The sequence below is a fragment of the Podarcis liolepis genome, assembly GCF_965112155.1.
Source record: "Podarcis liolepis genome assembly, chromosome: 12".
NCBI lineage: Eukaryota > Metazoa > Chordata > Lepidosauria > Squamata > Lacertidae > Podarcis > Podarcis liolepis.
Genome location: NC_139563.1, coordinates 54301660 through 54328521, shown reverse-complemented (window position 1 = coordinate 54328521; position 26862 = coordinate 54301660). Strand labels below are relative to the sequence as shown.

Below are 26862 nucleotides of genomic sequence, written 5' to 3'. Positions count from 1 at the left end.
GAACCAAGCACAAATACAGTATGTAAGTATGCTCTCTATGGAGCCTCGGTAGAAGGACACCAGCAGTCTCTCACTCAGATTGTTCTTTTTTAAAAGTCTGAGGAAATAAATTCTCTGCTGGGCCTTCTTCACCAGAGCAGTGGTATTTGCGCTCCAAGTCATGCCCTGATCCATAGTCACTCCCAAAAACCTGAATTCCGCCACCCTCTCCACCCGTTCCCCGTTGATATACAAGGGCTGAATGTCTGCCTTTTTTTTCCTGTAATCCACCACCAATTCCTTGGTCTTAGCCGTATTAAGAGCCAGATTGTTCTCTCCGCACCAAACACAGAGCCGCTCCACCTCGTCCCGATAGGCGGACTCATCCCCTCCTGAAATGAGCCCCACCACCGTAGTATCATCAGCAAACTTGATGATTTTGTTGCTGGAGTAGATGGCTGAACAGTCATACGTATAGAGAGCATAGAGCAGGGGACTCAACACGCAACCCTGCGGTGAGCCGGTGCTAAGGCTAAGGGCTGTGGACACATGTGACCCTACTCTAACCCTCTGAGAACGTTCTGACAAAAAATCCAAAACCCAGAGACAGGTGGAGTTGGGGAGTCCAATCGTCTCTAGCTTGGACACCAGTCTATGGGGGAGGATAGTGTTAAAAGCAGAGCTAAAATCCACAAACAGCAGCCTCACATAATTCCCCGGCTGCTCCAGATGGGACAGAGCAGCATGGAGAGTGGTGGTGATAGCGTCTTCTGTGGATCTATTTGCCCTGTATGCAAACTGGTAGTTGTCAAAAGTTGATGGAAGACAGGAAATAATATGACGATGCACCAGTTTCTCAAAACACTTCATGATGATTGGAGTCAGTGCAACTGGTCTGTAGTCATTCAAACTACTAATTGTGGATTTTTTAGGCAGAGGAACAATAGTTGACGACTTCAGGCAGGGTGGGACAATAGACTGGTGTAAGGACTTGTTGAAGATCTTAGTAAAGACCCTCGCCAGCTGATCCGCACAGCCCTTCAACACCTTTCCGGTGATGCCATCAGGTCCAGCCGCCTTCCTCGGATTCACCATCCTCAATACTTGTCTCACCTCGTGCTCCTCTACAGTGAATGAGGGGCCCCTATGGGCTGGTGGCTGTAATACCGGCGTCTCAGGTGGCTCCTTCTCGAAGCGAGCAAAGAAGAGCTTAAGCTCCTCCGCCAGCAAAGGGTCACCGTCGACAGCGCCAAGGTTAGGTTTGTAGTTGTTGCTGGCAGTCGTGGAGTTCTTTTACAGAGACAACAATGCCACGTAGGCAGTATCTAAATTAGCCCACAGCAGAGCTCAAAACTGTGCACTTCCCGATCAAACACAAATTGATCTAATGATGGTGCCTGTACATGATGGAAATCACCCCTGAATAGAACTAACATGGACCTTCCACAAGGTCTATTCTTGTGCCGCCACTAATGTTTAGTAGCTTCTTGGCAAACATAAAGCCAGTTAGTCATTAAGGAGGGAGCAGAAGTTATATTCTTCCTGATTTTAAAAAGCCAGTTTCTTTGTACTGGTTCTCAGGACATAGTAGGCCAAACTCCAGCGTAGGGAGCAAGTTTTCTAGGTCTCCAGAACTCTCTATGTTACACAAAGCAAGCTAATAAAGATGTAGCCCAATTGTGGATTTTGGGAAGCATTTTCTCTCTCTTGTGGACTAGGACGACTGCCTTGCTTTTTATGCGCCCTGAAATTGCAAGAGATGTTATCAGGCATCATCCATCTTTAAAGGCTGGGTGCAGTGAAGCAGTCAGTGTTTATGAGAAGCTTGTAATTTTGCCCTAATAGACCAAATTGAGAGCAATGCTCTCAATGCCCTGATTTCACTAAATGTTCCACTTTTATTGAACGTACTGCAGATAGTAAAAATTTATGTTGCTCCCAGCAGGGTCCACTTTAAAGTACCAATTCAAGCTTTAAAAGAAGCCTAATAGAAATTGGTCTAATTTAGCATGCACTTTTTGTAAACTTGATTGATGTGTCCATTTATTTTCGGGTTATTTATAGTGCAGAGGAAGTTAAAAATCTTATTTTAGGTTTGGAAATGAGCACAAATGGCCAAATCGTTGTTTTGATTGCTCTTTGTGTGCTGGAACTGCCGTGTGGATTTCCTTAATGCGGTTGTGCTTTGTGCAGTATACGGGTTTGCAATGTGAGAAAAAAAATAATTAAGCTTTTAAAATTATTAATTGTCTTCCGTAGGCACAGAGTCCAAGGGAATCATTTTGTTGGGAGATTCAGCTGGGGCTCATTTTCACATCCCTCCTGAATGGGTGACAGCATCGCAAATGTCAGTGGTATGTCGTTTCAGCTGGTCATTGTACTGATCTCAGTTGGCCGTCCTATAATTCACTTTCTTCTCTATTACTAAGGGTGCCCATTATAACTGCCCTCTATTATAAAGGGTGCCCATTGAGTGTCTATATATTTCTGGGGATGATCACTTTCAGCCACTGCTGTAATAATCATGGGAGGTTTTCAAGATATATTAAGAAACCAGAAACTCTTCTTTAGAAAGGAAAACATCTGCTCAGTTTATTAGTACCATGGATGTGTCTTGTTCCTCCCATCTTGGTTGGTTGGTTAAAATTATTTATAACCTGCTCTTCTTTCATCACACAATCCCAGAGCAAGAAACAACATTAAAATACAATAAAGCCATATTGCATTTAAATGCAACTTAATGTGAAAGCAGACAATATACTAACATTGTAACTACAGCAGCCAAGAGGTGGGGGCACCAATTTAACCAAATGCTTGGTTGAAATATCTACGGTTTTACCTCGTGTCAAAGCTCCATCAGTGTTGGTGCTTCAGAGAGGAGGGCATTCCAGAATTGGGGTGCCATTATTGAGAATGTCCTCTCACAAATCAATACATTGTATCTCAGAGAAGGGGCATCCTTCAGTGACTACAAAGTCTGGGCAGGTGTATAAGGAAGCGGGTGGTCTTTCAGGTATCTGGGTCTTTTGGCCATTATAGCTTCCCCCACAGGATGTGGGTGGCGCTGTGGTCTAAACCACAGAGCCTAGGACTTGCCGATCAGAAGGTCGGCGGTTCAAATCCCCACGATGGGGTGAGCGCCCATTGCTCAGTCCCAGCTCCTGCCAACCTAGCAGTTCGAAAGCACATTAAAGTTCAAGTAGATATATAGGTACTGCTCCGGCGGGAAGGTAAACGGTGTTTCCGTGTGCTGCTCTGGTTCGCCAGAAGCGGCTTAGTCCTGCTGGCCACATGACCCGGAAGCTGTATGCCAGCTCCCTCGGCCAATAAAGCGAGATGAGCGCCGCAACACCAGAGTCAGTCACGACCGAACTTAATGGTCAGGGGTCCCTTTACCTTTAGCTTCCCCCACAAGTAACCACACCTCTGTTCTCATCTCAGATGTTCTTGTCTTCTGCTGTGCTGACTACAGAAGAAATACTACTTATCGCTAGTGAAATGTTCATCAATAGGGTCAGTAATAAATATTTGCAGGAGCCATTGACCACAGTGCCGTAGGCAGAAGACAGATTTGTGGGAAGGCCTTCAGCCAACATTTAGAGAACCCTTACACCCTTCTGGTTTGGAAAGCAAAGTGTCTGTCATTCAAGATGCCATGATGTTTCCTCTGCAGCCAAACATATGAGACAAGGGAAAGATGCAGGAAGGTGCACTCAAATGGTTTATGTGTCGGCTGTGTTTTCTTGGAGCACCCTGTTCGGTTTGAACCAGGTCAATAACAACCAATAAGCTCATAGCCACCTTGTGCCTGGAGAAATCAGACTCTCCTATAACCACCATGATAACCATCTGAATAACATGTTCAAGAGACACCACTCAGCCCTCCAGAGAGGCTTTCGAGGGGTTTCCGGGGGGAAAGGACACAGCAAGTGTCCTTTCTGTGAAATTCCACTTGTCTAAAAAAAAAAAAAGTCAGACAGCAGAACTATGCAAAGCCCTGGTTGACGACAAGCAATTAATGTTCATATTTTACGGGTGAGAGACACTAAGGGATTAGCCTAAGGCAAGCCAAGGCAGAGTGTTTTTGTTTACTTGCAATTTTACTTTTTGTTATACAGTTGGGAGTCAGAAATGGTTGCCAATCTACTGCAACTTTCTGCCCACGACCACCACATGATGGCTTAAAAAGTGCTATTGATTTTCTTCTAAAAAAGAGAGAGAGAGAGAAAGGAACTACCCAAGTGGCTTATTGAAAACTTCGGAGGGAAATTGGGAGGGAAAACTGCAATGCTAAAAGTAAATATTCAGCACCAATAATTATTGCTGCATTGTGGGCAGCATTCAAATTAAAAGCCACATTGTTTGCAGTTTTAATTTTCTCTTTGGAGAGCCTTAACTGATTTAAATATTCGAGATTGGCTGTTGTTTTTCTTCGTTAATGCTTTATGAAAAAAAAATGATTATAGGAATCACACTGATGACAGAGCAGGGGATGAGCATAATAAATCAGAGGCAGTGATAATTGAGATGATCATGCCTAATAAATGTGGTAACAATACTCAGGATAATGACAGTAATGACAATGAAGCATGAAAGTGATGTGCTCAAGCTAGCATTTTAGATTGTGTCAGCATTTCTTTTGTAAATCTTGGATGTTCACGTTTTTCAACTTCTCCACAAGTATTTTTCTCTGTGTTGCAAATGCCTTGTACAGTATTTTGAAGCAATGCCGAGTCCTCAAGGCTTAGACTTACCTCCATGCCCTGATCTCAGCCTTCCCAGTCCTCCTTTCCCCTGATCCTTATTAATCTGTGGGAAGCTGTGGCCGAGGTGTGGAACCTCAGGTCCATAAACCAGATTTGGTTGCTAGGGTCTAAGCTTAGCCCTGGAATCTAGCCTAAATGCCAAGACTCAGTACAGTGGTACCTCGGGTTACAGACGCTTCAGGTTACAGACTCTGCTAACCCAGAAATAGTACCTTGGGTTAAGAACTTTGCTTCAGGATGAGAACAGAAATCGTGTGGCAGTGGCGCAGCGGCAGCGGGAGGACCCATTAGCTAAAGTGGTATCTCAGGTTAAGAACAGTTTCAGGTTAAGAACGGACCTCCAGAACAAATTAAGTACTTAACCCAAGGTACCACTTACTGGAAAACATAAGGCGCTGTGGTATTTGCTACCACAGGCGCATGATGTCCGTGGCTGATGTGAGGAGGACCAATAAAATGAACACAGGAGACTGGTATTGGGTTGAATTAGGCCACAATTTTATTGATTACAGGTAAGGAAGGTAAACGGCGTTTCCGTGCGCTGCTCTGGTTCGCCAGAAGTGGCTTAGTCATGCTGGCCACATGACCTGGAAGCTGTACACCGGCTCCCTCGGCCAATAAAGCGAGATGAGCGCTGCAACCCCAGAGTCGGCCATGACTGGACCTAATGGTCAGGGGTCCCTTTACCTTTACCTTTAAGAGCAGGTTTGCCTAAGGCATTGGGTGTGTATTCAGCATCAGGCAGCCCACCTGCTGCCTGATAGTAACCCAGTGAGGTCGACTGGGGAGTCAGGTGCCATGACCCCACACAGGCTGCCATTGGGAGAGGTGTATTGGCCCACCAGTCCCTTTGTGGACTCCCGGACGGAGTCACCCCTTTAACGGGGTACCCACACGACTAAGGATCCAGCCCAATGCCTTTTCCACCAGAGTTGTGAAAGTTTCTATGAGGTAGACAGAAAGCTGCAGGCTGGCTAATTTGCTTGCAGGGGAAAATCCATCCCTGGCCCCAAATGCGGCAACCAAGTAGACTGTATCAAGGTCCTTTCGCCAACTTGCCCGTGTCAGGATGGGCCCCTAACAGACTGGGTGGGAGGGTAGAAAATCCTGCAACAGTCAGCAAAGAGGGTCTGGCTGCCATCTTGAATGTGGCAGGGGAAGGCAGGGCACAACCCCTGTGTCCCTGACCTGATTGGCCGTGCAACCCAGGCTTGCTCCAAATGGAGGGTCCAGCGTGGTTCCACAGGAAAATGGTAGCCCTCTGGGAAGGCCCATAGCCATGCTGTGTAGCAAACACCGCTCCCCCCGGAGCCCTACAGGGGTGGGGCCAGATAAGGATCTGGCCCAAAAGGACAATAAAGGTTACCCACCCCTTGGATAGTGCTCAGGATGGCACCAAGCCAGGAGGGCAGCCTTACTATACTCAAGACATAGCTGATCTCTAGTAATAAAATCTCAAAGGAAGGGGTTTGTGATTAAGTCCTCCTCCCAAAAAGAAATACATATATTTTCCATGTCTGATCTATAATTCTTGATAACTAATTTGTTTATGGCCTATAGCTGTGTCCTATTAACTGCATTTAAACTGCTTGAACTTCATATTACATTAAAAGCTAGTATGAAAAGAATAATAAAGTTTATTGCCAATGTTGTGGGCATGGAAGCCCATTACTGTAACCGACCATGAGACGATTGGGTGAAGGGCAAGTACAGAAAATAAAATCCATCCTGATTTCTTAATCTCTTTTATAGAAGGCATTTTCCAACCTTCCTGAGGCTTTTGCCGATGAGCTCGACTGGCCTCAGTTTTCTGGAGCAACCGGATTCCTCAACTCCACAATTGGGTGTGTAAGCTAAGTCACCAGAATCTCAGGAATGAATGGTTGTGGAGAAAATGTTTTGTGTTCAGATGGAAGTTCTGGAGTGTTGCCATGCATATGCTAACACATTGTTTCATGGTTCCCAGACCAAACTTTCTTGTTCGTTTTCCTTCATACTTACCTTCAAGCCCAAACAACACAACTGCAGCACATAGATCCATCTCCCAGCGAAAGCAATGGTGGGAAGCTATGTTTTAAAGGGATGCACAGCTGGACCCCAGTCGTTTGTGTGTGTGTGTGTGTGTGTGTGTGTGTGCTTTCTCTTCCCCACTCACTCTCTTTGTCGCTGTAGCTCCCTTCCCCCAGGCAGTTTCTTTCAATATGAGCTCCCTCCTTTTAATTATTGGAGAGATAGTAGAGGGGAATCCTTAATGAAATCCAAAAGCTTCAGCCCCTTGACTCCACATTTTTAGTCAAATCATGGTCCTTCTGTAAGCCTCTAAAAACAATCACTTTGGAGTGGTGTGTCACGGAAGGTCAATTATTCATTTCGGATTGTTGTAATCTACTCTGGAATCCGCTGGTGAATGGTGGGTGGGGTTGTTGTAATAATAATAATAACAATAATAATAATAATAATAATAATAATAATAATAATAATAATAATAATACACTTCTGAATTTTCATGAGGGCTTAAAGAAAAATCACAAAGTCTTGTGGAAATGTGATTAAGACTTAAGACTGGAGAAATAAGAAGCTGAGCGAAGCTGAAATTGACAGATTTGTCCATTCTTTTTTCCACATGTCAATTCTGACCCTGCTTAAACAAAGTATGGCAGCTTAAATGAGTGGTTTTCATCCAAATGGTAGTTTTCGTTCCCAAGAGTAATTACCTTCGAAATTCAGCTCCAACTTAATTACTTTCCATTTGTTTCATCCTGATGTTCTTTCCCGATGTCACTGTTCTGAAATAGCCTCTATTTTTAATCTGTGGGATCTATTCTTCCTTCTGTTCCCAAATCTGTCCACTTGTCTAAGATGACAAAGCAATGTTTAGAGACAAGGTTTCCTTGGTTCAACTGTCTCCTAATTACTTCTTTGCAATTGCTAAGGCAGTTTTGTTAATGTTCCATAAACTCCTGATTCCTGGGCAATTTATCTTTCTTAGTTCATAAGACTGTTTGCCCCCATCTCCTTTTCAATCATATAAAAAGCTAGGTTTTTCATTCTTTGTGTGAAGAAGGATTTATTGGGAACAAACAGGATCATATATACTGTATTGGCCTGAATATAAGCCACACTCCCCCCCCCCCAAATTCCGACCATGAAAAGTTAAAGTGCAGCTTCAATTTGTGACCTTACAAAAATCGGTTTTTACGATATCGCTGCTAAAACAGACATACGATAAAAAGGAACAAAAACAATTTTATTGCCGATTTGCGAGCTTGAGACTGTTGTGCAATTACCGTAATTCTAATGTCATTCAACACTTTCCCCGTATTTTACAGTGCAGTATTGATTTTTTATTTGCATTTACGGTGCTACGAACAGGTGTTTAACCCACTTGTGGGTCCTCTCTAGTACCTGTAGGATTTTCTTCTACATTTGCCATTTACAGGTGTGAGAATTTTAAGGGAGTGGCTTATATTCAGGTATTGTCTTTTTTTTCTTCCCTCCCCCCCCCCCGAATTTTAAAGGTGCGGCTTATTTAAGGGCACGGCTTATATTCGGGCCAATACTGTAGATGTTCTATTGTTTGTTTAGGAATTGTGGTTGTCTAGAGTAGTTATTTATACTTTCTCAGAAGTGGGGCTGTCAGATATAAGAAACTATTTATAAGATGATCCAGACTTCTTAGTGATGCAAAGCTTTTACAGTTTGGACTTTACAATTTCACCCTCATTTTGGCCTCAATGTGAAATAGCAGTGACATTGCTTAGTCTGGGTTCGCCTGACTGCTTGGAGAAACCATCAGTGGAGTAAACCAGTGCTTTTAAGCTTTTCTGTTTCTTGAAAAATGCATCCTCAAAATTATTTCCTTTTTGCCTCTCTTGATTCTTTATCTAGATTTTTTTAAAGCCTCCTTGCCCCCAAAGGTTCGGGGTAGAAAACAACACTGAAGTAGAATTCAGTGTAGCACTAAAGTAATCATTCTCTCAGCATAAGGATTTCTGCTTGCACAAGGGAATGTTATCTCCCTCTCCTCTCTTATGTACACCCTAAATATGTTCTGGGGTTCTTCCAACCCTCTGGAGCAGATTTGGGGAGGTTATGTGTGCACACAGGAAGCAGAGGGAGGAAATTCCTATTGTGCAAGCAGAGATCCTTTTGCTGATGAGGCTCATTATTAAAATACTGCCCACAGCATCTAAAAATCAATGAATTTATCACCTTTAAAATATTAGTAACTGTAAAATAACCCCCTAGTAATTCCCTGCTCACTTGTGCCCACTAAATGCTTATATACAATTTCTGGAAGATATTCAGGCTTCTCCTTCCTCAATGGGAACAAGCCATCTGTTCTTTCTGGATCCTTATTGCCTTATCTCACAATTAATAATGCCCAAAGGGAGATATAAGCAAACAAGCCTATTGCACTTATTGACCCTCCACAATAAGGATAAGTGAAGGTCCAGCCCGTGACAGTAGTTCCTGTCTTGTCCATGGTCTCTGCTCATGGTTCATTTCAGGTGATGTGTTGGGAACCAGAGTGATGCAGAAGCTAGACTGTTTTGTGTACTGTGCCCAAACCCTGGCTGTGCTGGACACACCATTGTACAGCTCTTCCGATGGAAGCAGTAGACTTGGTTTATATCCTTCCACTAATAGCATCCTTTTCCTCCAAACATCCCTTTGTAAGCCTTGGATAACAATGGAATCGTGAAGTTGCTCCAAGAAGTTTCCAGAAACATCAAATGTACAAACATTGCACCCTTGATTGTAAGTTGTAGATGTAAATAACTTGTGGTTCTAACATTTATAAATACGGTGCATCACTATGCCCTTTGCCACGCAGATGGAGTGCAGGTGAGATTGCAACAAAGATAAAGCACAACTGAACTTTATGAACCACAACTGAAACTTGGCTTTCAGTTCATTGCGCAAGTGCAGCAGCTCAGCAGTGTTAAAGGCCTTTGGGCTAGGGGCCCCCGATATAATCAACAACATATCTTTTCAGGGAGATCCCATCTAGCTTTTTTGCTTTGGAGCCAAACACACATTTGGAATGAATGAACAATCACTCCAGTAAATAACACCCAGGTCACAGGCTTTGTGTCTTTTTTGTTTGCTAACAGTGCTGACTAAGGAATTTGTTCTCTTCAGGAGATGTTACAAAAGTACTGCAACACTGAATAATTATCTTTGGTTGCCTTGCTTCCCAGTGTAGACTGATCAGAGCTATCTCCCAAAACTTGACCCCCACCCCGACTTAGGTAAGAAAACGTAACTCCCCCTCTTAAAGGGACGTGAACACGTGATCAATTCAGGTATTTCAGCTCAGCTCTGAAACTCATGGATTGGCCACTGGACAAGTCATTATCATGCCATCTAACCCATCTCACAGTGTTGCCATGAGGCTAAAATGGGGGTGTTCTATCAAGACCATTTAGTCATGAAAGCTCCTCTCCCCAATTAAGTGACCTGAAAGTCCTCTGCACTGTATCTTTGCAATTCTTGATCTGATATTTTATTTGCATGCCATGCCTTCACTAAACCAGAGTTCTGTTAACTTTGTTTCAGAGGCTGGACAGAGTCGCTGTACCTATATTTACGAAAAAGAAACCGCTGCAACCATCGAGATTACCAGAACATTTCCAAAAATGGTACCTTGTTTGGTCTTCACCCACACTGGTGCACATTCATTCACCATGAGTAGAAGCTGTTGAACAGCAAGGCTGGGGGAAGGGGAATGGAGACTGAGCAGTATAGAAACCTCATCATTCTTGTTTCTAGGGAAGACACATAGAGCACTGCATGCAGAAGGCTAAGGCCCAGGTTTAATTCTTGTCATCTTTAGGTAGGGCTGGGAAAGACCTCTGTCTGAAACCTTGAAGAGTCACTGCAACTCATATAAAGACAATACTGAGCTAGACTGAATCACTGGCTCAATCTAAGAAGGTATCCTATATTCCTATGGCTGGCTGGCTGGCTAACTATTAGCAAACACACAAATACGTAGGAGTCAGGATTAAAAACAAGAACAACACATTGCCTAGAATCATCATTCAAATATGTCACTGGACATAGTGGTAACAGACACTGGTAAAAGGTAAAGGGACCCCTGACCATTAGGTCCAGTCGTGGCCAACTCTGGGTTTGCGGCACTCATCTCGCTTTACTGGCCGAGGGAGCTGGCATACAGCTTCCAGGTCATGTGGCCAGCGTGACTAAGCTGCTTCTGGCGAACCAGAGCAGCACACGGAAACACTGTTTACCTTCCCGCTGGAGTGGTACCTATTTATCTACTTGCACTTTGATGTGCTTTCGAACTGCTAGGTTGGCAGGAGCGGGGACCGAGCAACGGGAACTCACCCTGTAGCGGGGATTCGAACCGCCGACCTTCTGATCGGCAAGCCCTAGGCTCTGTGGTTTAACCCACAGCACCACCCGCGTCCTAACAGACATTGGTACGCATACTAAAACATTCCCATTGAAGTTTGCTGGACACACCAGCATCTTCTTCAGCAACATAAAGTGGGTGCGTTTTCTTCTCATTCTTCCAAATATAGATGCACTGGCTGGGACAGATTTTTCTTGTAATTAATTCATGCTGCTTGATAGTTCAGGAAACAAGGTATAACACCTCAGACAGGCAGCCTTCTGCTTATTGAAAACGCTGTACCCTGGATACATATGGCTTGAGCTGCAAATAACCACATATAAGCTCCAAGAATGATCAGCTAGTCTTCACTGATAGAAAGCCTGTCCTCCACCTGATTATTTTCAGCTCATTCCAGGGTAGTCGGGGACAGGGTGCCTTCAGCTGTTCATGTATTCCTAGCATATGTGATTGATGGGGAGCCGCTTCCTGAACTCATTTCCCCACGTCTCAGGATAGGGTTTCTCACCTGTACTTTTATCACATTCTGTGATGATGTGTTTTGCCTTGGATCCGAATAATGTAACTGTTAATGAATGTTCTGGCCCATTAAACATTAGGAAGGCAGATATTTCACGGCAGCCATTGAGTACCATTGGAAGCAGGAAAACGTTATCTTAATCTCGGCTGCCTTGGGGAATCCTAGTTCACCTGGAGTTTCTTTGCAACTTTAAATTGTTATACCTTCTTTATGGTTTGGCAGGAGCAGGGACTGAACAACGGGTGCTCACCCCGTCGCGGGGATTCGAACCGCTGACCTTCCGATCAGCAAGCCCAAGGCTCAGTGGTTTAGACCACAGCGCCACCCACGTCCCTAGCAGTTCGAAAGCACGTCCAAGTGCAAGTAGATAAATAGGTACCACTCTGGCGGGAAGGTAAACGACGTTTCTGTGCGCTGCTCTGGTTCACCAGAAGCAGCTTAGTCATGCTGGCCACATGACCTGGAAGCTGTCTGTGGACAAAAATCGGCTCCCTGGCCAGTAAAGTGAGATGAGTGCTGCAACCCCAGAGTCGTTCGCGACTGGACTTAACTGTCAGGGGTCCCTTTTTCTTTATGGTTTGGAGGAGCAAAAAGTTCATTCAACAATAAGATAAGGTTCACAGCCAGACTGTTCTAGCATACAAGTCTAACAGTATCTTTTCTCATTCCCTGCCAAGCTTCTGTCTGTCTGGCTACCTCCCCATCCGTTCATCCATGAATGACTTGCAAACGTTCAAGGCCTTCTAGGGCAATTGGCATTAATCATGTTTGCCATGGCTTTTCAGCAAAATAATTGGCTGCAGGTAGCAAAATACATTTGCAGATGCAAAAATGTGCTTTGAGAATAGGTGGTGGACAACTTGGGGCTTTTGTTTCCAAAAGCTGATAATCAGAGACTGCTTATTACGGTCAATGTGATACAGGCTGATAGATTGTAATGGAAAGGGGTAGATTCTACCCTGTGTCTTCAGTTTACTGTGAACTGAGGCACCATAGTTTCGCTCAACTGGTTCCCTCAGGTCCTTTCCTGTCTGCCATAGTCAGCAGTACTTTGGGTTTGCTGCATAACTGCTGGGGAGAGATGGGACACGTGACCTGGGGAGGGGTAAGGAAAGGAGAAAGTGCAGCCTTACCTCTTGCTTGCCTGGTTGATGTGAAGCTGCAGGGAGGGATATCTAGTGTGGTGTAGTGGTTAAGAGCGGTAGTCTCGTAATCTGGGGAACCGGGTTCGCGTCTCCGCTCCTCCACATGCAGCTGCTGGGTGACCTTGGGCCAGTCACACTTCTCTGAAGTCTCTCAGCCCCACTCACCTCACAGAGTGATTGTTGTGGGGGAGGAAGGGAAAGGAGATTGTTGGCCGCTTTGAGACTCCTTAAAGGGAGTGAAAGGCGGGATATCAAATCCAAACTCTTCTTCTTCTTCTTCTTCTTCTTCTTCTTCTTCTTCTTCTTCTTCTTCTTCTTCTTCTTCTTCTTCTGCTTGCCTGAGAAGCCTAGTAGGTTATGAAAAGTTGACTTGCTTCAGTTGGGAAATAGTAGGTCCAGCTTTCCAGCTGGATATGATCCCCCAAAGTTAATCACAATTCACTCAAATCTCACCAGTTTCAAGCGGACCTTATTTCATTGGATGTTTCATGCCTTTCACAAGTCTTGTTACTTAAGCTGTGTTAAATTCTCTTTTCTTCATTGCCTTTGATCATCTAGGTGGCTCTTCGCAAAACGTCCTAGAGCTTGTCAAGAGGTAAATAGTTAATGGGGGATTTGAACTATTTGATCCATAGTTTAAATAGCTAGCTGCAGGACAATGCAAGGCCCCAGCTACGCCACCATCACTTTGCTACTTGAAAGTCCAGAGGCACTATGCAAACATTCAGAGGCTGAGATTCCATTTGGCTAACATGACAATAGTTGTTGCTTGATGTATCCTCCATGAATTTGTCCAATCCTGTTCATAGTTAATGTTTTAATGTCTAATATGTTAAATCCATCCAAACCAGTGGTTTTCATCTCTGAAGTAGCTTGAAAGTTCCTTTGCCTAAATCTATTTGGGGAAGGGCTATAGCTCAGTGGTTGAGCAACTGCTTGAACCAAGGTTCAATCCCTGCCATCTCCAGGTTAGTCTGAGAAAAGCTGCAGCTTGAATCCCTGGAGTACCACACAGTTGACAATACTGAATTAGATGGCAGCGGTGCCAACTTGAATAAAATATTGGGGGGGGCAGGTAAGCCCCACCCCACACATGACATGGTCACACATTTTAATAATAATAATAATAATTATAATACAGTGGTACCTCGGGTTAAGTACCTAATTCGTTCTGGAGGTCCGTTCTTAACCTGAAACCGTTCTTAACCTGAAGCACCACTTTAGCTAATGAGGCCTCCCGCTGCTGCTGCGCCGCCGGAGCACGATTTCTGTTCTCATCCTGAAGCAAAGTTCTCAACCCGAGGTACTATTTCTGGGTTAGTGGAGTCCGTAACCTGAAGCGTATGTAACCTGAGGTACCACTGTAATAATAATTTATTTATACCCTGCCCATCTGGCTGGGCTTCCCCATCCACTCTGGGTGGCTTCCAACAAAATATTAAAATACAGTAATGCATCAAACATTAAAAGTTTCCCTAAACAGGGCTGCCTTCAGATGTCTTCTAAAAGTCTGGTAGTTGTTCTCTTTGACATCTGGTGGGAGGGTGTTCCACAGGGTGGGTGCCACCACTGAGAAAGCTCTCTGCCTGGTTCCCTGTAACTTGGCTTCTCGCAGTGAGGGAAGGCCCTCGGCGATGGACCTCAGTGTCCGGGCAGAATGATGGGGTATGACAATGATAATGCCCGTCAACTTTGGAGGCCCCCGGGCCCCACAAATACTTAATTGGGGGACAAAGACCCCTTGGCGCCTAGGCTCCTATAACTGGTGGTGTGACCTTACCAGGTCCCTATAGGGAAAGCTGTGTATATGTCATAGTATATGTCATAGTGCACATAGTAAGTACATGCTTACTATGAGAAGCTGCTATGTTAAAGAAAAACTAAGTGTCCCTCCCATGGCACAATGGGTGAGTGTGTATGGCTGTTAACCGGAAGGTTGGTGGTTCAAGACCACCCAGGGATGGCTGTGGGCCTTGAAGGTGGTTGGAGTAGAAAACCCTCAGGATCCCTTCCAACTCTACAGTTCTTTGATTCTATTATTATCATTGTCATCACCAGTTGTCATTGGTTATATTGATGAGCAGCGTGATCTTAAAGCCTCATCTATTTGCTGTATACCCTTATAAAATTATATTGCATTAGTAAGTTTTGTGTAATAGGAACGTACTGTGCGTTGTTATAGAGGGAAAGAGAGGGTTATATCTAAGTCATACTCAGAGTAGACCTACTTAAATCAGTGGACCTAAGTTAGACATGTCCATTTATTTCATTGGATCTGCTCTGAGTTAGATACAACCCAGAGAGAATTGTTCAATTGTTCATGAGTAGAATTTTAACACTGAGTTTTCATTTATCTTTTATTTCCAGCTTGGCAAGAAGTCAACAGTTTGACAAGCCTGCAATAGTTATCTTTTCAATGATTGGAAATGACGTCTGCAATGGGTAAGGTTTTAAGAAAATATAACATTGGGTATATCTCCATTACACTTGAACTAATTTAATAGTCATTTCCCCCTTCCCAGAGAACTCTGGAAATTATAGTTCTCTAAACAAGAATATTGAGGTTTCTCGGGGGAGGGGGGGAATGTACAGCGGGTACCTTGGTTTTAGAACAGCTTAGTTTATGAACAACTTGGATTAAGAACGCTACAAACCCGGAAGTAGGTGTTTTGGTTTGTGAACTTTGCCTTGGAATAAGAACATGTTTCGCTTCCTGTTGAGTGTGTTCCATTTGTAAATTGAATCCCCCGCTGCTATAGGAAAGCATGACTTGGTTTAAGAACGCTTTGGTTTAAGAACGGACTTCCAGAACAGATTAAGTTGGTAAACCAAGGTACCACTGCATGTGAAAAGCATGATAGTTAAACAGGTGTAAAAACCAATATATGCAGGGCACATTTTAATTATCATTTGTGTAACATCCCTGATAGAATTATCTGATCTTGTTGGCGTGGGGACACACAAGTGCTTAGGTGTACATTCTGGTATATTTAAATGGTTTGTGCATGTATGGCATTCTACTGCTTTTATAACTAAATTGTTTACCTCTTTAGAGAGAGAGACAGGTGGAGAGATGGGGAGGGATAGTTTATGACTATTTTTGCAGGATGTTTCCTGGCTATGGCATTTCAGTCATTTTGTTCTGCTGAAATACCGCTACTACTTGTTGTTAGAAAAATTACTCTAACGAACAAAACATCAAACTAACGTAGTACAAAAGACAGTCGTAAACAGAAATAATAAAACTACAAGATAATAAAAAAATAATTGTAATAATCATAAAAAGCTTTAGAAAGAATGAGTGGCGTAAAATATATTCTATACTGGAATACGAGCTTAATATTTGTATCCAGATACACCAAATATTCATGAATGTTCCCAAATAAACTCATATTTAGTGAGAATGTGCCAATCATGAGATTGTTTGGTTATATAAATGACAGGCAGCCCACAAGTAGAAGCAGTTTAATAATAACAACAATAACAATAGTACTGAGGTATTAGTTACCATAATAGAAGATTTACATTGTGCAGTGGTTTGCTACTATGTCAAAAGCTCAATATTGTGAGTCTAAATAGCTAGTCAGTAATGCTTGACATTGGCTGAGCTGCAGTGTACTTCCATGGTATCATGAATGGAAATAAATGAAGGCAAAATAATACGAAATACCAAGCTCTCGAGTTCACTATACAAAACTTAGAATGGAGTATCTAATCCTGTTGCGTTTCTTTCACCCTCACTTGGGAATATTGACATTTAAGTAAATGGCCTGTGTTGATGCCATATTGTCCATTTGCACCATTAATGTGACAAGAGGAGTTTTTGTTTTGTTTCTTTTCAGACGCAAGTGCCTACCTTACCCTCTCCCTGCAATATCTCACAAATGTTACTCCAGCAAGTTGTGCCATTAATTCTTTCTTGCTTTGTCTTTCTGTTTGTTTGTTTTTTATTATTCTTACTTCCATTTGGATGGTTTTAGTATGCTGTTAGTGCCTAGGTTTTTGAAACTGCACGAGTTCCACAAGAATCCCAGACCTTTGTATCAGAAAGAGAATGCATCATATTCTGCAAAAGAATGAAACATTAATGCTTGCCCTTGTTCAAGTCTAGCTGTGATCTCAAGGGAAGCTGTTGGCTAGTTCCTGTTACTTTTCACGATGATAACTTCCTTTAAAAAGGCACTGGGATAAATCTGTTCGGAAAATAGTACTGGGAAAAGAGGGGGCAGGGGCATGCAATGAAATAACTGATCTATAAAAGTCCACTAGAATGTGTACAGTACTTTTCCCTAAACCCACCCTTGGCTTTCGCACCATCAAAATCTTTGCCAACTCACAAAACAGAGATGTGGGTTTTTTGGCTATCAAACTATACATTCATCATCCAGGAATTAATATGCAGATATAGTGAAACAGAAGCATTCATAACAGATACCGGTTGCTGGTTTTTTTCTTTAAAAATGGCGGTTGTTTTAATTAACAAGTGACAGTATTTCACTATCCTATTAAACTGGTATTTAGAGCCATGTTGATTGGAATAATGCATCCCTCTCCTGGTCTAATTCAGGTCTCTGTTTCTAGCTGAAGTAAGTGCTGTGGCTTCTGTGCTGCAGAATCACACCTCAGCCAAAGCACAGTTAACTGCCAATATTTCATGCCAAGGTGGCAAGTGAGAGATTGAGAAATACAGGCATTTGTAAGTGACAGAGATAATGAAATTGGCGAATCATGTGCTTTCCCAGCAGAACCCAAATTGCAATGTCCAAATGAGGAGGATGTACAAAAATATAGACAGATGGTGCATATCTCACAGGCTACCAAGGCACGAATGTAGGACAGCGAAATAATAATAAAAAAGAAACATGGAAAAAAATGAATGCGCAGTGGGGTTCTGGGTTTTTTTAAGGGAGAAGGGAAGCAAGCAAAATTGTTAGATTTGCTGTTTTTCCACTAACTGATCATCTCTGCCGCTTTCTTTTCCCATTGCTGTATTTTATCTGTGACATAAAGGCATGATAACGAGAAGGAAACAAGAGCTGACTGATTGGGGCCAGAGGCAATCTGTGCTTTGAAATGAGGGACAACTGAAAGAAATAACAGAAAAAAGATTAAACTCCCTTAATGGTAAATCAGCCATGATAAAGGCTTCTCTGCCCAAGCTCCCCAGTTCTGAAAATGCTTGATCTTCTAAGGGCTTCTGTTAACTGCTGTGAGACAGTATGCATCTACAGATGGAGACACATGTCAATATTTAACTTTTAATCTTTCAGAACCATTGCTTCTTAACAAGGATACATCCCAGCTTTGTTGGGACACATGAGGCACATCCGGCACTAAACTCTTGAAATTCTGCATGGAATAACGGGGTCGGAGTGGCCCCAATTAACCATCTAGTCCCAGCCTGCACAGCTTGATGATCCATCGTTTCTTGTAGCCTGCCAGCCGCTTATGGCAGCCGCTGGGGTTCAGTAACCCTCCTAGTCTTGACAAATGCCTGGAACTGCAAGAATGGGGAGGACCAAGCAGCTGACTCACAAGTCGTGCAAGCTGATCTAGCCCATGTTTAACCCCTCCAGTAACGCATCCAAACAGATCACCCTGAAGGAATGGGTTTCGCAAACCCAAAACTGACTGTGCGGGCAGTTTGAAATGGGCACCAAAATCCCTATTTTTCCTTAGCTAAACCATTTAACTTGAGCTCTGAGTCAATGCATAAACAAAAACCCGGCTGTATAAACAAGTGCTCAGAGCCCTCTCCTTTATCAGTTTGTGACCTTGGCTGTTCCAAGTGGAATAGGGATGACATGCCTAGGGCTTATCTGACATGCTGACACACAGACCTAGTCCGGGAACAGTGCCAGAGTGTGTTCTTGGAGATGGTGACCTCTTGCTCCAAGATAAGAGTAGGAACAGGAATATCCTTTTATGGTCAGAAGTACAGGAAGGAATACCCTTTTATGGTGAAGAATATCGGAGCAGGAACATATGTGATGTCAACATGCGTGTATAGGCTGACTTGGTTGGATTCCTGGGGGAGAGGGTGCCTGGAGGATATATATATCCTCAGGACACTGACAAACTGGACACTGACAAACTGGAACGTGTCCAGAGCAGGGCAACCAAAATGGTCAAAGGCCTGGAAACGATGCCTTATGAGGAACGGCTAAGGGAGCCGGGCATGTTTAGCCTGGAGAAGAGGAGGTTAAGGGGTGATATGATAGCCATGTTCAAATATATAAAAGGATGTCACATAGAGGAGGGAGAAAGGTTGTTTTCTGCTGCTCCAGAGAAGCGGACACGGAGCAATGGATCCAAACTACAAGAAAGAAGATTCCACCTAAACATTAGGAAGAACTTCCTGACAGTAAGAGCTGTTTGACAGTGGAATTTGCTGCCAAGGAGTGTGGTGGAGTCTCCTACTTTGGAGGTCTTTAAACAGAGGCTTGACAACCATATGTCAGGAGTGCACTGATGGTGTTTCCTGCTTGGCAGGGGGTTGGACTCGATGGCCCTTGTGGTCTCTTCCAACTCTATGATTCTATGATTCTATGATTCTATACTACATGAAATTTCTCATTTCTTTGGACTTGCTGTGGACACACCACACAAGTGCCTTTCTGCTGTTCCGGAGAGCAGAAATAAAGAACTCTTTCTCTGAACCAACCCTCGGTGTCATTTGACTTCCTTCCTCCTGTCCAGGAGCAACGCAGACCCAATCGGTGAACTCCAATAAGGCTACAACCCAAAGCGTAGCCAAACAGGAGACCATCTAGCCGTTTTGCTCTTGCTGTTCCTTGCCTAAGCACCGTGTGGTCTTTTTCTTTCTTAGGTATCCTGACACTGTTGAACACATGACACGGCCCGAGCAGATGCGCGCCAGTGTTATGCAGGCTCTGCAACATCTCAACGGCCTCCTTCCCAAAGGGAGCCATGTGCTTTTAACCGGTTTGGTAGACGGCCGCTTTCTGTGGGATAACTTGCACGATCGATTCTACCCTCTTGGTAAATACGCCAACTTTCTTTCTTAGATGTGATGGTGCTGCGGAGGTGCTATGAAATGGCAGAACTGGGATTCTGTGTGCCAGTTTGTTCACCACGTGGCTCTTCTGGGACCCTCAGATTTGTGCAAGTTGCAAAATTTACAACTCCTCCTCCTTTCAGTGAAAGCACGTTGTCCTGCTTTATACTAGATAGTGGGCATACCATACTTAAGATATATAAAGGACAACTCTGTTTGGGCTTTGGTGATTACGGTTTTTGTGGTCATAGCTGAAAATTCCACCAGTGCCTTCTTTGGCAAAAAAATAAATAAATCTCCCCGCCCTTTTGTATTATTTCTTTCTAAACTTTAAATGTTTTACAAATGTCTCTTTTCCCAATTGTGTCAAAGGCAGACTGCCTGATTGATAGGTTTTAGCGCTTCCAGCTGGGTGCCGTGAATTCACTGGGACTTATTCCTTGGTAAGGGCATGTAGGAGTTCAGCTTAAGATACTGTAATTCATTATCCTGATCCGAGAAGGAGAAAAAACTACGAGACAAATGATCAAATATAAACATTTCTTAATATAGAGCATGTTATGGGAAGCCTGATGTGAGTTTCACAATACTTGAATTTAGGTCACCTGAACAGAAGACGTATGTTTCTTTCTGTGACAGAATGCATTATTTCCACCTTTAAAGCCCAACCTATGTGAGGTATAAAAAAGCCATGGATGCACACAGTCGTCTTTAATCTTCCTCCTTGATGTGAAAAAGCTAGATTGGTTTTGGAGAGTGAAAGGCTTGTTAATGGGTATCGGTCACTCAACCCTGGGATTTGAACTGAATATTATGTGACTCTGATCTCTTGTTAGCTTAATTGGCTGAGAATAGAGGTGGAAAAAGTGTATATGCAGAAGTAAAGAAGACATGTGTATATGTGTGTGTGTGTGTGTGTGTGTGTGTGTAATGTGACTTGAGACACAGATGTGAAGGGGCAGCAATAAAGCCTATGGTAGGTTATATAGCAGGCATAGGCAAACTCGGCCCTCCAGGTGTTTTGAGACTACAGTTCCCATCATCCCTGACCACTGGTTCTGCTAGCTAGGGATCATGGGAGTTGTAGTCCGAAAACATCTGGAGGCCCGAGTTTGCCTATGCCTGCTATATAGTGTATTGCAAATACATTGTGTGAATCAGCCTGAGGGAGTTTATTTGCAGCAGCAGTTACAAAGGATATATATGAATGGGACCAAAGAGAGCTCATTTTGAATCCTTACATAGCTGTGTAAGTGTCTGAGCGAACTTGGGCAAGTCATACTGCTCAGCTTTGCTTCACAAAGTTGTGGAGAGCATAAAAGGCCTTATGAACCTTAGCTTATCCCAAAACATTGGAGAAAAGCTGGAAGGTAAAGCAAACAAGCACTAGGCTTTGTGCACAGCTTTTAGCTAAAACTAAAGAAGCCTGAAGTTGCTGCAGATTACAGATCCAATAATGAGACAAACTGCTATTAATTGCCTTATACCTAATTTTGGCACCGTTGCCTATGCCAAATCTTCATGAGGATTGTCGTGTACATATGCCAGCTATCAAAATAGCCACTGTACACTAATGAATATAGTGATAGTGGCAGGAAATATCAAAGGAGGGAGAGCGTCCGAGGGCTGGCTACCTATTCTATGTACTTGGGCAGGGGCGCGGACTTATAAAAAATATTGGGGGGGGGGGGGCGGGAAAGCTCATGAATAATAAATAAGCTCATGAATATGCAGATAAAGTGGCGCCGCCTCCTCGTGAGCGAATAGGGGAGAGCGTGCTGCGCCTATTAATCAGCTTGGAAGGAAATTGGGTGGAGCTTTTGCTCGGGAGGGAGGGCAGGAGGCATGCAGCCCGACCCTGTGCATTTTGGGCTGGGGCAGGGGCGCCCGAGATTATTGGGGGGGCGGAGCCCCCCCAAACGAATTTTTGAGGGGGCTCGGGCCCCCTCAGGCCCCATGGAGTCGGCGCCTATGTACTTGGGTGCCTGAGCACATACAGTGAAATTCTTAGTCTTTTTCATGCTTTTAGGTGGATGCATGTAGACTTGGGTTGCATACCAAGCCACAATGTCCCCTTCTCCCACAGCTCCACTTCTGACCTTTGTGTGTTGATAATGGAAGTCTCCCAGCCATAGGGATGCTTCTAAGCACTGAACACAATGAGAATCACTTGAGATTTTCATGCTCAACATGCAAAGGTCAGAAGTGAGATTCCTCTCCCTGAGTTAAGCCCAAACACGTTCACTTAGATGCTCTCGCCAGGCAGATTTCTAATGCGTTTCCAGCAAGGGACGTGATATGTTTTCACGTGGTCAGTTTTGAAAATATTTCTGTTTTCCAGGCCAGCTGAACAAAGATGTCACATACGAACATTTTTTCTCGTTTCTCAGCTGTCTACAGGTAAGTTGCCTCAATGTCCAATGCAATTACATCTTGGGCTGAAAAAAGCTGAGTATGAGAGGTGGTGCCTTCTGTTGGTTTGACATCTAGTTGTGGTGGAAGTTTGTGAGGTTCGTAAACGGACCTTCCTTTAGGAAGAGCGTAAAGCAGGGGTAGGCAACCTAAGGCCCGGGGGCCGGATGTGGCCCAATTGCCTTCTCAATCCGGCCTGTGGACGGTCCGGGAATCAGTGTGGTTTTACATGGGTAGAATGTGTCCTTTTATTTAAAATGCATCTCTGGGTTATTTGTGGGGCCTGCCTGGTGTTTTTACATGAATAGAATGTGTGCTTTTATTTAAAATACCATATTTTTAGCCCTATAGGACGCACTTTTTCCCCTCCAAAAATGAAGGGGGAATGTGTGTGCGTCCTATGGAGCAAATGCAGGCTTTTGCTGAAGCCTAAAGAGCGAGAGGGGTCGGTGCTCTCCGCAAGCCTTGGGAGCCCGCAGGAGTTACCGCCGGGTTCCCACGGCTTGCGCAGAGCTGCCTGCACCCCGAAGCCCGGGCGCGCTGAGCAGTCGCGCCGGGGCTTCGGGTAGCTCTGCACAAGCTGCGGGAGCCCTCCCACGGCTTGCGCAGAGCAGTCTGTTCTGGGGGCTGGGGTCAGGGGAAGCTCGGGCTTCCCCCGCCCCAGCCCCGTGCCTTGGGGGGGAAATAATTTTATTTTTGCCCCCCAAAAACTAGGTGCGCCCTATGAGCCGAAAAATACGGTACATCTCTGGGTAATTTGTGGGGCATAGGAATTCGTTCATTATTTTTTTCCAAAATATTGTCCAGTCCACCACATGGTCTGAGGGATGCTGGACCAGCCCACAGCTGAAAAAGTTTGCTGACCCCTGGCGTAAAGTAATTAGGCATGTAACTGTATGTAGCAAGTATAGACTATGAGCTAATCTCTAGGCTTTTAGACTGGGCTGGCCTTATCACAAGGTGGAACTCTGAAGAAGAAGCAAATGGAAGGAGATGAGCGTTGGATTCCCCTGCTAGACCCCATACCTTGCTGTTTCTTACCAAAGTGTTGCCCAGGGCAAAAGCAAGTTTGTTGGGATCAACAGGCCCCAAGGACAAATTGAATAGGTGAAATCCTGGAGTGATGACAGGTTCCAAACTTAACTGGGGGAGAAGAAGGGGGAATCTCATTTCAGTATTTTGTTTAGGGCACCCAAGTTCTTGTAGGCCATCCCTGAGTTTTAGTGCTCCAAACAAGTAAAGTTCTTCAAACAAGCCAGAGATTATGGACGATTGAGTCCACATCTATTAAGAACATCTGTTTTCTGAATTTCGGTTGTTAATCTGAATTATCTCCTTCACTCTATGTTTCCTGCCTAGGTCTGAAACAGTAACACTTTGTTTTAAAAAATACATGCAATGTTTTTGATAACATTTCCAGCCTTCCAGTTAATGGAGGTTTTTCTCTGTCTCCTGGTGCCTTCATTACATAACTTTAGGTGCAAGGCAAAAACATTCCTCTTCTCCCTTTGGCTAATTAAACAATCTATGGTCTTTTAAACTGTTTGTGTGGGGCTATTCTTTTTGTTTGTTACTATATATTTTTTGTGTATATGTGTGTGTGTGTGTGTGTGTAGTAATAATAATAATAATAATAATAATAAACCACCTTGTCATCTTCAGAGGAAAGGTGAATAGACATTTATTATTATTATTATTATTATTATTATTATTATTATTATACACACACAAATATTTAAATCTTTCTACACTCACACAGTCTGCTCCATGTGTTGGCTGGATGTCTGCAAATGCCACTCTTAGGAACCTGACCTCAGAGGTATGTTTAATATAAAAGTAATTTTAAAATATATTCAGATATTCTATTTTTAAAGACTGTATTTAGACTCCTGCTGTAAGAAGGAAATAAGGTTTTAAACGGCAGGATATTTTATACCACTGTTTTAGTGAAGAAATCTGGACTCCTAATATCACCAAGGGCTTGTCTTGTTCTGCTTCAGTTCAAGATGCTCAGATCGGATTCAGTTTCTTACATATTTAAACAATCTGCTTAATGTACATGGGGTTCAAATGCCAGCAAAATAGCCTGCCAGTTCTTGTTCTTTCCCAGAGTAATATCTCACTTAAATCTTCAAAGTTGGGTGCAAGCTAATAGACGTTTTATGGGACTGCCTTGCCTAAGAATGAACATTTTTGAAAGCAGCCTGCATAGGTATCAAGTGCTTCTAGCGTAATATTTTCCCTGTTGTGCTAGCTTTCTACATGCAAGGGAGGCTTGGCTTGGAGGGGCTTGCAAGCAGGCACTCCCCCTCCTCATGATGTCTGAAGCAGCTCAGTCATGAGGAAGAACTGTAGTTTGTGCTGTCTTAGAATCATAGAATCATAGAGTTGGAAGAGACCACAAGGGCCATCGAGTCCAACCCCCTGCCAAGCAGGAAACACCACCAGAGCACTCCTGACATATGGTTGTCAAGCCTCTGCTTAAAGATCTCCAAAGAAGGAGACTCCACCACACTCCTTGGCAGCAAATTCCACTGTCAAACAGCTCTTACTGTCAGGAAGTTCTTCCTAATGTTTAGGTGGAATCTTCTTTCTTGTCGTTTGGATCCATTGCTCCGTGTCCGCTTCTCTGGAGCAGCAGAAAACAACCTTTCTCCCTCCTCTATGTGACATCCTTTTATATATTTGAACATGGCTATCATATCACCCCTTAACCTCCTCTTCTCCAGGCTAAACATGCCCAGCTCCCTTAGCCGTTCCTCATAAGGCATCGTTTCCAGGCCTTTGACCATTTTGGTTGCCCTCCTCTGGACACGTTCCAGTTTGTCAGTGTCCTTCTTGAACTGTGGTGCCCAGAACTGGACACAGTACTCCAGGTGAGGTCTGGGACATCTGAATCAGTTATAAATGAATTTGACAAAAAGTGGCACTTGAGGGTCCTTTCGCTCAAGCAGTTTTGCCTACAGCAGCTCCAAGAGGGAATTGTCTTTCTACCGACTGGAAATGACTTAGGCTGGCATTGAATGCAAACCTTGGTTTTGAAGCTCTGAACCTTGCAGGGGAATGTTGCTCTATATACTGTGTCAATATTTTAATACTGTTTTGTTCAAGGTTGTAAGCAAGGTCAGCTGTTTGTACAAGCAAAGGGGAGGGGGGCTCTGTGACTTGACCGTTAAATGGCAGATTTAATTTCACACTTGTTTTTGTGCACAGAAGCTGAAAGCAGTGTGGCCACACAAAGCTTGCATGTTGTTTTATTGTGCATATTACTGTAAGGTGCTCTGGACTCTTGGCAATCAGAGAGGGGTAAGAGTTCTCATAGCAATAAAACAATTCACGCGTATGTTTCTTGTGGATTCCTGACACTCCCCAGAGAGCCTTACAGCTTTCCAGTGTCCTGAAGGAGCTGGCAAAATCCGAGAAATATGCCAATTTTGACGTTTTCTACATGGATTACCCACTGAAGGAAGGTAAGCTTTTATAGAGGAGCTGAATAAAGAACCACTCAATATATCTCGCTAGATGGGAGGAGTGATGCCTACCAGTCCAAAAGACAAATACCAATTGTTCGTTTCCCTAAGGACGCCCCTGGGGTTGGGTGCTGGGGGGTGGGACTTGGGAAAGGCGCAGTCAGTGGGGCCCCCAATCCCTGAATGGGACAACCAGCTGTTGCTGCACTCCATTCACTTGCCCAAGATTGATAACTACTACTACTAATAAAATAATAATAATAATAATAATAATAATAATAATAATAATAATAATAATACGGCCCAGGACCCTCGTACCTACGGGACCGCCTCTCCTGGTATGTCCCACAGAGGAACTTATGGTCTTCAAACAAAAACATCTTGGAGGTCCTAGGCCACAGAGAGGTTAGGCTGGCCTCAACCAGAGCCAGGGCTTTTTCGGCTGTGGCTCCGATCTGGTGGAATGCTCTGTCACAAGAGACTAGGGCCCTGCGGGACTTGACATCTTTCCGCAGGGCCTGCAAGACAGAGCTGTTCCACCAAGCCTTTGGCCAGGGCACAGCCTGACCCCCTTCTTAGGCAATCATCACAGAACACTAGCCCAATGGTTGCCATTAATTTGATTTTAATTAATTTTATAATGAAATGATTTTAGAATGTTGTATTATTTTATTGTTGTTAGCCGCTCTGAGCCCGGCTTCAGCTGTGGAGGGTGGGACATAAATAAAAATTAATAATAATAATAATAATAATAATAATAATAATAATAATAAACAAGGTAGCTGGAGGATGTGGCCCTGCCTCCTCTCTCCTGCATGCTCAGAGAGCACCGATGTGCAAGCAGTGACAAAAAAGAGAGGCAAGCAGGGCCACAGGGTTCTAGGAGGTGACCGTTGGGAGGCGGATCCAGCAACAACAGACCACTCCAATCTCAGAGCGGTGCGAGATTCCAGGGGTTCCAGGCGCTTACCCCGGGTTTGTGTTTCCTTTGGGAATGAGGGACAGCAGAGTCTGTGGTGTCTTTATTTACATATCTATACAACCTGAGCCTGCGATGGAGGAGCTCGCGGCATCCACACCCCAGAAGGGTCTTGCTTCTTCCACAGCCGCAGAAATCAATCGCTCTCAAGCTTGCTGCTTTGCTACTAGCTCACATCACTGCAACTTTCA

The 26862-nt window shown here is 43.9% G+C and overlaps 1 protein-coding gene across 1 annotated transcript in view; it reads left to right on the top strand.

Annotated features, from left to right (window-relative positions):
• The window catches only part of AOAH (acyloxyacyl hydrolase), a 92519-nt gene that overhangs the window by 52253 nt on the left and 13404 nt on the right, over nt 1-26862 (top strand). Inside the window, exons 12-20 of the mRNA XM_083468820.1 lie at nt 2239-2333; nt 6498-6589; nt 10308-10390; nt 13351-13387; nt 15160-15234; nt 19622-19794; nt 22152-22210; nt 23982-24041; nt 25596-25692. Of these exons, the coding sequence (XP_083324946.1) occupies nt 2239-2333; nt 6498-6589; nt 10308-10390; nt 13351-13387; nt 15160-15234; nt 19622-19794; nt 22152-22210; nt 23982-24041; nt 25596-25692 (771 nt within the window). The remainder of the gene's footprint in view (nt 1-2238; nt 2334-6497; nt 6590-10307; nt 10391-13350; nt 13388-15159; nt 15235-19621; nt 19795-22151; nt 22211-23981; nt 24042-25595; nt 25693-26862) is intronic.